The following is a 12,913-nucleotide window of genomic DNA, read 5'->3' on the forward strand; positions in this document are numbered from 1 at the left end:
TTTTAAATGAGCAAAAGACGTAAACAGACATTTCATAAACAAAACATAAATGGGTTATAACAAAGTGAAAATATGACCAACCTGCTTTGTAATCCGAAACTTGTAAACCAAACCAAAATGAGAATTCTCACCTAGAGGCAAGTAGGTATTTATGCTGAAACTATTTTGAAAAATATTTAGCATTGACTAGTAAGGTTAAATATGGGTATGGGCATCTTACGACCCAGTGATTTCCTTTCTAGATATAGACCTTAGGTAAGTTCTTCCTGTGAGCACAGGGAAGTATGGGCACACAAGCGTTCATGGCACCAGAGACGAAAAACAACTCAAATGTCCAAAGAGTCAAATGGAATTAATAGTACATTTGTAAACAGAGTTGTAAAGCTATAAAACGAATAACACAATGATACACATGAAAATAGATAGTTGAAAAAATGTAATTTTGAGCGAAGGAAAGAAGTCACAAAAAGATTACACATAGATTGACTCAATGTATAGCAAGTTCAAATCCAGGAGATGCTAAATAATATATTTTTAGGAATACATGCCTATGTAGCAAAACCATAAAACCATAGTTTAGGAAAGTAAAGGAATACTTACACAATCCAGGGCAGCAGATATCTCTGGAAGGGAGGTTTGGGGCTGTGAGTGGAAGGAACCTATATGGACGATGAAGACACAGGGAATGTTCTATTTCTGAAGCCCGGTAGTAGGTGCATGAAAATTGATATTATTTTTATTATTATCTGATATGTACTTTTATACCTCATACACCTGCAAAAGTATGTGTTTCCCTTTTCTTTGGAAAGCATGGTATTACTGTGGTGGTAGATATATATATATATACATATATATATATATGTATATATATATATATATTTCTGTTAATTGAGAAAGCAGGATTGAACAATATAAAAATAAGATTTTTATAAGTTTTGTCTATTTCAGTGACTTCCAGACATAATTAGAGCATAACGATGCAGATTCACGGATTTGAACAGACTCCGTCTTTTTTTTTTTTTTTTTTAATTTTTTTATTTATTTATCACAGAGAGAGAAAGAGAGAGGCAGAGACATAGGCAGAGGGAGAAGCAGGCTCCATGCACCGGGAGCCCGATGTGGGATTTGATCCCGGGTCTCCAGGATCGCGCCCTGGGCCAAAGGCAGGCGCCAAACCGCTGCGCCACCCAGGGATCCCAGACTCCGTCTTATAACAGCTGAGGGTACTGAGTGACAAGGCGTCGTATGTCTAGATTATCAATTAGGTGGATGGTGTCTTTCTTTTTTTTATATTATTATTATTTTTAATGCTCTCGAGGATTTTAATAGGAGCCTTCAACTAATGTATATTTGAGAACCAATTCTCCAAACTTTCAATGGTTTTCAATAATGGTTGCAAATTACCTGACTTATTTGAGAAACTGTTAAATAATATAATGCCTGTGTCTCATTCAAGACCAGGGTTTCTGTGTTGGCATGGGAGGAGTCCCTGGCCCCTACCCAGTAGATGGCCTAGCACCTTTCCGCCCCAAACAAAACCATCTTCAGAAGTTGCCAAAGGCGTCCTGGGAGACAAAATCCTCTGCTCTTGCTCTCCCTGGTGGTAGTGATTTGAAAACAGCTCAGGTATTCAAGCTCATTTGGACGAGCAAACTTTTCTTCGTTCATGTCCATTGCATCCATCCATGGCCTCATAATCCCTGGTCACTATGATTAATATGTATATCGTGTCTTTCCTTTTAGCCACTGTTGTGCACAACAAAAGGAGCATGATCTTTAGTGCTGAAATTAATATATCCTCAGCTTTTGCTCTATTTGAGGTGCTTATGAGAAAGCCACCTATCTGTGCCTTGGAAGCAGTTTAATACCTTACTTTAGGGTAAGGTGGAATGATATGGCCTAGAAATGTTAATTTGGATAATAGACACCTAAAGTGCATGCCATACATATGCAAATTGCCTACACAGAAAGATCAGGGTGCCCCCGTAGAAATGAGGAAGAATTAGGAAGTGCTTTGTGAGACTATTTTTTATGGGAATTATTTTACAGTTTATAGAATTTGAACATGGCTAAAATTATTCTAAGACTTTGAAATAATTTATTTTTTGTCAGTAATCTTCACAAGTTTCTTTTCAACTTTTTGTACCAATCTTCCCTGTGACTATTATGTCTTCTTAATAAACCCATCTTGGCTGACAGTTTTGAAGTTTAGGAAATCATTCTTAAAATTTTACATTATTCTTTCAGAATGATCCCCTACCACTGATAGCTCTCAGACTGTAGCATAATCTTTTAGAATAACTGTAAAATTCATGTTCTTATATATAGATTTTTAAATCCTTCAGAAAGAATAAAAAGAAGAAAGAATTACCAAGAAAAAATTCAAGTCAGGAATTTGTCTTACTTGTGCGATGCCTGTACGTTGTTTTTCTTTTAATTTAAATTCAGTTAGCCAACATATAGTAGTAGATCATTAGTTTCAGAGGTAGAGGTCAGTTATTCATCAGTTGCGTGTAACACCCAGTGCTCATCACATCACATGCCCTCCTTGATGCCCATCACCCAGTTACCCCATCTCCTTGCCCACTTCCCCTCCACTGACCCTCAGTTTCTTTTCCATAGTTAGGAAATCTCCCATGGTCTGTCTCCCTCTCTGATTTCTTCCTATTCAGTTTTCCCTCCCTTCCCCTATGATTCTCTGCACTGTTTCTTATATTCCACATATGAGTGAAACCATACTATTTTCTTTCTCTGATTGACTTATTTCACTCAGTATAATGTTGATGTAAATGGTAAGATTTTGTTCTTTTTGATGGCTGAGTAGTATTCCATTGTACATATACACCACCTCTCCTTTAACCCACTCATCCGTCGATGGACATCTGGGCTCTTTCCAAAGTTTGGCTGTTGTGGACATTGCTGCTATACACACTGGAGTACAGGTGCCCCTTCAGATCACCACATTTGTATCTTGAGAGTAAATACCTATTAGCGCAATTACTGGGTTGTAGGGTAGCTCTATTTTTAACTCCTTGAGGAGCCTCCATACTGTATGTTGTTTTTTAAATAACAAACTCATGGTTCTGTAATCAAAATGCCCTACCAACATTCAAATCAGAGTGTGCCTGTGTAAAAGGAGGAGTTATAACTGAGGTTTTTTGTTGGTTTTTTTTTTTTTTTTTGGTTCAATTAAGATCTGTTGTAAACCTATTTGATATTAACTGGAAAATTGAAGGACCCAAGAAAAATGAATATCCTTTTAAGTGCTTCCTGAAAAAAAAGCTTTTTTTCTTAATTTATTGAAGTTTTAAACATGTTTTTTTCCTTTTGAAAATTAGTTTTCAAAGCAGTTAACCTTTGTTTATAGACCTTACTCTCCTGTAAGTATTGAATAACTAAAAGGTTATGTTTCTAATAGAAGTAATCTGTCATCTTATTTCTTTTTTACATGCATCACCATCATGGGTTAAGATACAGAAATCAGCTCTGATGCTTTCTTTTTACAATATGGAAGCCTTTTGAATTCAGCTGGACGAACATAATATATTTGTGGACCCTCATTTGTATACAAAACACTGTGCTAAACAATTTTGGAGATACACAGATGAAGATAGACCAAAGAGACATACGTGAAACATAACATGTGTACATTGTTATAACTTCTCCAAGGTTAAGTTTAGGATTAAGCAAGTTGGTAGTTAAAAAAAAAAAAAAAAAGCAGGAGGCTGGGAGTATTTCACTTATCTGCAGAGAAAATTTCAACTACCCTCAACCTTTTAAAACACAATCTCAAAAGTGATTGAAAAAACGTTTGCCACTAAACACTTTGTCAGGAATTTTACATACGCCACCTTAAGAGACAATAAAACCTTTTAGATATTGGTTGAGAACTGTGTGGGAAATACAGTAAGAAATTGGAAATGGGGCACCGGGGTGGTTCAGTGGTTCAGCAACTGCCTTCAGCCCAGGGCATGATCCCGGGGTCCTGGGATCAAGTCCCGCATCGGGCTCCCTGCAGGGAGCCTGTTTCTCCCTCTGCCTGTGTCTCTGCCTCTTTCTCTGTGTGTGTCTCATGAATAAATAAAATCTTAAAAAAAAAAAAAAAAAAGGAATTGAAAGTAAGAATAAACCCTGAAACACAGACACCACCAAGATGTGGCAGCTGACAAAGGAAAACACATGAAGGACAAATATCCCTTCCCTCCTTATTTGTTTAATTTAATGATGCTCCTAACCATGAATTAGTTATTTAAAAAGAAAGTTAAATTCTATGTAGTATTTCTCATTCCAAGAGTATATCAATGTTCAATTTTAGAGCCAAAGTCCTTTATTTTTCAGTTTTGGTGAGATTAAATTCTTGAGTAATCAAGAAAACTAACCGTGTAGAGTACCTTATAAGGATAATGCAGCATGACCTAGTGTTGTCTTGTATATAAATTTCATACATTTCCTCCAAGTATGTGGAAGAGACTTTGTGAATAGCAAGTAAGAGCTTTGTGTATTTTTCCTTTAATTCTCATAAAATCTCTGCAGATTTTATTCTCCCCATTTTCAGAGGAAGAAATCGAGGCACAATTTAAGAAACTTGTTCAAGGTCCTTCAACTAGTAAGGACAGAATTTATTGACCGTGGCAGTCATTAGCCAGTTTCATAATCCTAGCTTTGACTATTTGGTCAGTCTTCAATATGGTCATGATTATTTTTCTTTTTTTTTTAGTTTAAAAAGCGAAATACACTCGAATTTGCTTGAGCAAGCTAGGGACATGATTATAAAGAAGCAAGAATATCTCTTGGAGCCCACAGACAAGCTGTGAAGTTGAGACCAAGGGGCCAAGTGTCTCTGCTTCCTTTTGTGCACCTGCTTTGTCACTGTTTTTACTTTGCTGACCGGCTTTCCCTGTGGCGGTTGGGGTCACTCTGGGACCAGCTTTCTAGACTTGAGTTCTTAGTTCTGCCGTAACTGGTAGAGTAACATCACGTCACTTAACCTTTTTGTGCTTATTTTTTTTCTCTAATGTGGTGACAATAGTTACTGCCTGTAAACTATTTACAACAGTTCCTGGCAACATTTTAAACATATAATGCACCTTGGCTATCATTTTATCATTGTGGCCAGTTGGTAACATACATTTTACTTACCAAATAGATTAATTTTAAGTTGAGCAATATTCCCTTACTCTTGTGACCTTCAGTGCTTCAAAAATGGTATTTACAAAATAAAGTGATCTTGCTCTTACTTAAGAGAAATGATCTTGCAGCCTGTTCAAAATTTTGATAACAAAGGGGGGTGGAAGTGAAGGTTTTATGTAGTCTACTTATTTGTTGTAGTAAGGAAGATTGATTTCCTAATAAACTTGAAAAATACTCTCATTCTTCCTGGTGAGTAAAATGTTTATATAGAAAAACTGTAATAAAGCATATTTGCATAATTATTGAAAATTGTGAACACTGTTTATGAAGTTAAATTACACAGATGAGATCATTTAATTTTCTGTTGATTAATTACACATTTATTTTCAGGTACATGACAGATGGAGGGCTCAACCTGTATACTAGAAGTCTGAACCGAATACCAGACACAGCCACTTCCCGGGATGTCATCCAGAGAGGAGTTCACGATGTGACAGTGGATGCAGACAGGTAATGCCACCAGCATGTACAATGGTGAGAACCACAGAAACCAGGTGCATAAGCGAGACCCTAGGAGTTTTACAACATAAATCAAAAGACTTTTTATTTCAATATAATAATTATTTTGAAATATTTTAAAATATTTAAATATTTTATTTTTTTTAAATATTTAAATATTTTAAATACTAAGGTGGTTTTTCTTACAAGACTTGCTGAGAAAAAAAAAAAAAGACTTGCTGAGCCCTATATAATACTGCATTGGTGAGAATATTTAACAACTTTCAGTTGCATGGCAGCAAATTTTAATATCTGTAAAAGCAAAATGATAAACATAGACTATATTCTTTCCTTGAAAAGAACTCTGGCTGATAAGTTCCTTTTGGTTTGGATAGTCTCGGATTTACCCGGAGGCTAACGATACAAAGATTGAAACATAATTCGAATTATCAGGTACAATAAACTTGATGCTTTTCTTGAGGGGTTTGTTGAAAACCTACAACTCTCGCTTTAGGCTAATTTCTGTTTTGTATGTAATTGTTTCAGATTGTTTAAAGGTGTATGTGTGTGCATGCTTGCGCACTTCATATGCTAGTTATTATTTTCCTGGAAGTTGTTTTTCAGTTTGATCAGAATCACTGCTGTTAGAGAATATTGTTCTTGTAAAATAATACTGTAAGACATACTTCTGACCTGATTTTGCCCTCTCTTCATTCAAAATTTTGACTTTATTCATCAAGAAGAAATTGCCATTTCAAACCTATGCTATATCAGTACCTAGAGTGATTCTTTACTAAAGCCAGCTTTGAGGAAGAGGGTAGAAGTTGTGACTTAATGTATCCATGTTCTGAAATAGGAACTGTGTACAATTCATTGTGCATCTTAACATAGCCAAACCAAAGGCTTGAATCCTGATATTAGCCATCCATTTCTCCTCAGTCAGATGCTGTAGATATATTTTTGGAAGAGATTAGGGGCTCTTAGATACTCTTTAAATAGATAATCTGTTTTGATGTCTACCTTCACACCATTTTCAGAAATACAGGAGGGAAGGGGTGTGGGGAGGAGGGGGTAACAGGTGATGGGCATTAAGGAGGGCAGGTGTGTAATGAGCACTGAGTGTTATATACAGGTGACGAATCACTGAACTCTGCCTTTGAAACTAATAATGCATTATATATTAATCAAATTTAAATTAAAAAATGAAATACCATCAATTTTTAAATATTTGGAGTCTTCTCCAGGATAAGTAGGCTGTTTCTTAGCATTCCTTGTCATATGTTGAGGAGGCCACTCTCTCAGATCTAGGGTCAAGGTGAGTGTGAGGGTAAGGGCATATGCTTGGTATCCTGCTGTTCAGAGACCTCTTCGAAGGGTTAGGGTTAGGGCTTGGGTTAGGAGTTTGGGTATGTGCCTGATGTCCTGTAGTTCAGAGACCTCTCCAGAGAATCAAACCCCAGAACTACTGGGGTGAGAACAGACATGGCAGCCGTCAACTGAACTGAACAAGACAAGACAACTGAGACAAGTATTTGGGGCTCTAAATACTCTTTAAATAAGCCTGTTGATATTTTAACTCCTGTTGGCCAGAGGACAGTTTCCACTGGGAGACTAGGATAGACGTATCCCAGTCCATAGATCAGGTGTGTGTGAGAGAAGCATGTAGTTACAAAAGGATTATGAAAAATGTTGCCGCCCCACCAGCGACCTGAGCTCCTCAACTATTCTCCCTTCCTGACTCCTTCAGCCACCCTGGACTTGTTTCTGCTCTTGGATTGATGCTTCCTCTGCCTAGAATGCCCTTTCTACATTCACTGCATTATTGCCTCCGTCGCATTTCAATTTCAGCAGAATGTTTCCTTCTCAGAGAAATGATTCCAGAGAGGCTAACATACATCTGATGGGCAGTCACTTTCTTACCCATCACCTTATATTATTCTCATCATTCATTGAGTATAGCATACTTGCTTATTTCTTTACCCGCTTATCTTATATCTCCTCCATTACAATGTCAGGCTACGAGTGCAGAATTTTTGTCACTTCAGTGTATTTTGAGCCTTTAACAAATGCTTATGGGGTGAAAGAACAAAGGAATGAATACAAACTACTACTGAATATCCGGGTATGGCTAGCGATAGAGTCCAACAGGGTCGAGAGGCAAATGGGGCCAGAGCCAACATACTGCAAGGATATTATGTAAGAGAGGGAAGGGGTTATGTGGAAAAACAGGAAGCAGTGATTCGAGGGGATGAAATCCACAGTGTGGACTATACTTTGAAACTAAGGACCTACACATTCTTAGCTGAAAATGGAAAGTATTAAAGGAGGGGGAAAGTCTGTTGGTTTTTGGGAACTGAGGCTGTGGTAGCAGAACCAAGGAATCAGTATTTTAGAGATAGTTGGGATACCCAGCTCTCCTTGCTCCTCTAAGGTTCCAACCTGGTGAGTGGCTGAGGAACTGCAGACCAACGGGAAAACCCAGATGTGTGTCTAATAAATTGGGACCTGTGAATGCAAGGATCTTAAAGTGTGGTCACTAAATCAGCAGCTGTAGCAGCATCACTTGGGAACTTGATAGAAATGCAGATTAGTTCTATCTAAGACTTACTGAAGGGGAAACTTTGGACTGTGTCCAGCAATCTGAGCTGGAACAGGCCCTCCAGGTGATTCTGGTGGATACTAAAGCTGGCAAGTCACTACCTTAAAATTAACAACTATATGCCAAGTTGATGAAAACATGAACACTTAGCATAAACATTTAAACATTAAAAAATGACATTTTGAAGTTTTTATTCACTTTTCTAGCTGTGCTCTGTCGAAGGAAAGAGAGTGTCAAAATCACAGTGTCACTGATCTTTAGATTAGGTTAAATAATGACATGTTGTCCCTGAAAGAAATTGTCTCCATTCATTAGATTCAGCTTCTGAAAATTGCGTTTTTGAAAGAATTATATAAGGAAAACAAAACCCACTTTAATCACTTGTATATATTATTTTTTATAATAAATTTATTTTTTATTGGTGTAACTTGTATATATTAAACACCAATAAGGTCATAGGGAAAATCCTGCTATCAGCAGAGATAGGAGTTTGTCTTTTATTATAGTTAAATCTGAAGCTCTTTCAAAATCCTATATCAGGAAGTGATTAGGGATGTATGTAATTTAAAAATGCATAGTATTAAATATTCTAGTTGTGTAAGTCCTGCTGTTAATTTAAAAATATCTTTGTACAGGGTGTTGTTTCATAAAGCTTTCTTAATTCTGATATCCATTCCAAAGAGGATAAGCAAGAATAGCTATAAGGTAATACCTCTTTGCTTAGTTTTACTCAAAAAAGATACTAAAAAGTCCCATACTTCAAAATAAAACTGTTTAACTTGATTTAATCCAGTGCTCCCTAAAAGCTTTTTTATCACTGATTCCCCCACATTTTTCTCTGTAATAATTTGTTCCTGTGATACTTTAAGAAATGCTGATCTTTGCCTAATGCCTTCATTTAGTGGATATAATAGTACAAGGACTTGGGTCTTTTACCTCCTGTACTTAACAGTTTCCCAGTGACTTTAGTCAATGTTCTTTTTAACAGTATGAAAAATATTAGTGCTTGGTTCATTTTAGTAAATTGGTAAATGTAAGGCTTGTAATAGTTCACTGACAAAAAGCTTAAGAGCAAAAAAAAAACAAAAACCCAGCAGTGTTTTATTAATTTTTCATATTTTGTAGACATTTTTTCTATAAGCTGTGATCAGTGAAAATACATTACATAAAAGCAAAGTAGCCAGCTGAGTAGGATAGCAATGGGTTTGAATTGCTTGTGTTATTTTAGTGCAGATTATAAGGTTCCCCTTTGATCAAAGTCTAGTTAAAATGGGATGGGCAATAGAGAACAGCTGAAATCTTTTTCCCAGCAGATTGAAATGGCCCCAAAGAAAAGAGAAGGGCTTTCAGCAGATAACTGTAGTGTATTGTAAGTGTTTTATTACTTAAAGATATTGCAGTTCCTTCATTTTCCATATCAATCCAACACCAGCCCCATTTCCTTCCTAAACTGCCCAAAAAAAAAAAAAAAAAAAAAAAAAAAAAAAAAAAAAAAAAAAAAAAAAAAAGATTATAGAATGGGACTAATCCTTGTAGACATGTTAGAGATGCTCTGGGAGCCTCACAAATAAGTTCATCATAGACAGTTAAAATGTGTGGGCTTTATCCATTTGGCTCCGGTTGTAATGAGGTCAATCCTAACTCATATACACTTACACAGTTGGGTTACACTATATTTAAAAGGTAATTTGTGAGGGAAGGTGGGAGACAGTTGTTTTGGTTTTTATTAACTCTTGTCCTGACACTAACTTCCCTGCTAGTATTAACAAATATGAAAAAATATTTGATGAATAAATAATCACCTCCTAAGTGCATGCATGACAGTATAGTAGCACCTTGGATAAAAACAAAACAAAGGAATAAAGATGAAAGGCCCTGAATTTAAAGGTCAGAACAATATAAGCAAAAAATAAAATGGTAATAAAATTGATTAAGTCATAATAGATGTATGTGCAAAGTATCTTAGAAGCAGCCCAAAGAGAAGTGATTATTCCTACCTTTGAGTATAAGGAAAGACCTCAGAAAGCAGTATGACTTAAATGGAGCCATAAAGAAAGCGTAGTACTTTTTGACATGTGGCCTGGGAGAAATCTGAAGAAATGTGGGAGTGGAGAGCATAGAAGCATGGAAGAGTTTAGTTTAAGGGGGTGTTACAAAAAACCAGAAGTGGGCAGTGATCAAAGTAAGGAAAACAGATTTTATAAGGAGCTGTTGCAGTAGGGAGAAGAGACCTTAGTATACAGCCGGGCTCAGTTCTCAATACAACAGGGACAAGTGGGGATTCATAGCCAACAATGAGGGAGGTCAGTGGATGAAAAAGTACTAAGAGAAGACATCAAGGGTAGGGGGGGATTCTTGCTAAGCCCACTAAGGATTCTTGCCGAAAAGACATCAGGGTGATCAGATGCTACATGTGGCCTTGAGGGCTACAGCCAGATACCACAGGCGGAGGAACCTCTCTAACGTGCCCGAGCAGGCCATGTTCTTGTGAAAATAGGGCTAGGCAGGCCCAACAATGGGTCAAAGTCAAGACCAAGTCAAGAAGAGACCTCAGAGGAGCCTGGGTTTGGTCAAAAAGAGAGTCAGACCCATTAATAATGTGATTTTGCTAGTGTGCTGGGAACGTGGGCAAGGATGACAACAGACAAAAGCCCTGGGGGGCTGGTCTAGAGTGTTTGGACCTATACGTGGTAAGGGGCTACTTTACTAGTTTTAATTAGTTTTCTTTTTAAATTTCAAAGCAAGAGCCTGTGTTATACTGTTTGTATTTTAAAAATAGCTCATCTACTGCAAATAGTGAAGAGAGATGGCCCAAAGGTAGGCAGACAGCTCAGGAGGGGACCACAGAAGTCCAGGTGAACGAAGATGAGCTCCCCAGGGGTCGGATCTGTGTAGAGTACTCTGCTCAGGCTCCCATGACAAAACACACAGACCGGGTGGCTCAAACAACAAGATGTGCATTTTCACGTAGTTCTGAAGGCTGCACATCCATGACTACAGTGCTGGAAAAGTCATTCTCTGGTGTGAACTTGCTTCCTGGTTTGTAGACAGCCACCATCTCACTACGTCTTCACACAGTCTTTCCTCTGTGCTTCCTCAGGGAGAAAGAGGAAGATCTCTCTCACATAGCTTCCTGTTCTTAGGAGGACATCGGTTCTATCCGAGGAGGGCCCCACCCCTATGACTTTATTTAACCTTAATTACCTCTGTAAAGGCCCATCCTCGAATACAGTCATATTGGTAGTTAGGGTTTCAACATAAGACTTTGAGGGGAGAGGGACACAATTAAATCCATCCCACTGTGTGATTCTCATATAGGTTAGTGTCTGTATAAATGCTGGATTAAAGTCCTGATTATATACAGTATGCACAGTATTAGGCTCATATCCTTCAGGAATCGGGAAGATTCCCATGAAATGAGTGAAGTAGAAGGGATGTGTTAAACACAACCAGACTAAAGAGGGGGAAGAGGGCTGCCACCCTTAGCTCTAGATGTTGCTGCCTGGGGAAATGCTGAAGTGGGGAAAGGTGGGGCTAAAGATTGCCTGCAGGACCATTTGCCTCTTTAAGTAAAGTAAGACTCAACTTTTGTGAGAAATGACCTAATTTTTAAATATTGGTAACTGTCTTAACAGATCTGTAAAATCAGTAGATAAAGATACACATTTTCTTCAATGGCAGGTAATGTAGGAAATTACAGAGACGCTTTTATAAAGCAAGAGACAGTGTTTGTTCTCATGTATGGTCATGTAAACTTCCTTGTGCCTTAAAGTTTCCCACAGAGATATGCTGGGATGGTATCAGCCATACAGGAAGAAAATGCCACCAGTCATGAGAAGCCAGCCTAGTAATTGAGGCAAAACTATGTGAGCACATTTCCAAGTTTGCAGCGCAAGACAGGGCAATGTCAGGCCAGTTTCCCAGCACTAGCCGCCCTCAGTGGAGCTGGCCTGATGTCTGTTATGGTGGTAACTAATTAATTTTGTTGAAACCACTATGTGAATCAGCACTGTGCAGGCTAAGAGCACATATGTATCTATGATGGAGAGTAGGAAGAGAAGCCCCGAAAATGAACCCTTGACATTTAAAGAGTGAATAAAGGGGAGAGGAACCATTAAAGAGGCAGAGAAAACAGCTCCTCCACAAAAGTGAAGAACATATAGGGCTAACTGATATTTTTGGAAATGGAGAGTAGAGGAACTAAGCAACAATGTAAACTCCATGGACAAATGAAGTTAATTGGAGAAGGTTTATACTGAAGAATAAAATAAAATAGTATGAAGTTTACCATTTGAGGAAATAGTGCTCTCCTGGATGATCGAGCAAGGTACAAGCAATAGCCTGAGTTACTCAAGTAGAATGGTCATAGAAGTTAAAATGTGGTTATTAAGGCTATTTATCCACGTAACATCAAGTCAATATAATGACAGAATGAGTCTCAAGGAAAAGGAAGATAAATCTCCAAGTAATAAACTCTTTTTGGAAAATGAACAAAATTCCACAAATCCAGGCCCATCCTGGATTATCTATTACATTGTTATCCAAAATATATTCCTTAATATAGTGATTGTTCATTTCAGTTGTAAACTAATCAGTTTTTACTTATCAGTTTTTATTTATGATTAGTTATTCATGTTTTTACAGATCTTTTGTGTTGAATCATGATCTTTTGAAAATATAAAAGCA

The 12,913-nt window shown here is 37.4% G+C and overlaps 1 protein-coding gene across 16 annotated transcripts in view; it reads left to right on the plus strand.

Annotated features, from left to right (window-relative positions):
• Positions 1-12,913, plus strand: part of NAV3 (neuron navigator 3) — a 1,006,607-nt gene that overhangs the window by 850,592 nt on the left and 143,102 nt on the right. For all 16 annotated transcript variants that reach the window (XM_077845591.1, XM_077845595.1, XM_077845596.1 and 13 more), the window contains one exon: positions 5,521-5,640. In XM_077845591.1, coding sequence (XP_077701717.1) covers positions 5,521-5,640 — 120 coding nt within the window. The remainder of the gene's footprint in view (positions 1-5,520; positions 5,641-12,913) is intronic.

This window comes from Canis aureus, chromosome 13 (genome assembly GCF_053574225.1).
Source record: "Canis aureus isolate CA01 chromosome 13, VMU_Caureus_v.1.0, whole genome shotgun sequence".
NCBI lineage: Eukaryota > Metazoa > Chordata > Mammalia > Carnivora > Canidae > Canis > Canis aureus.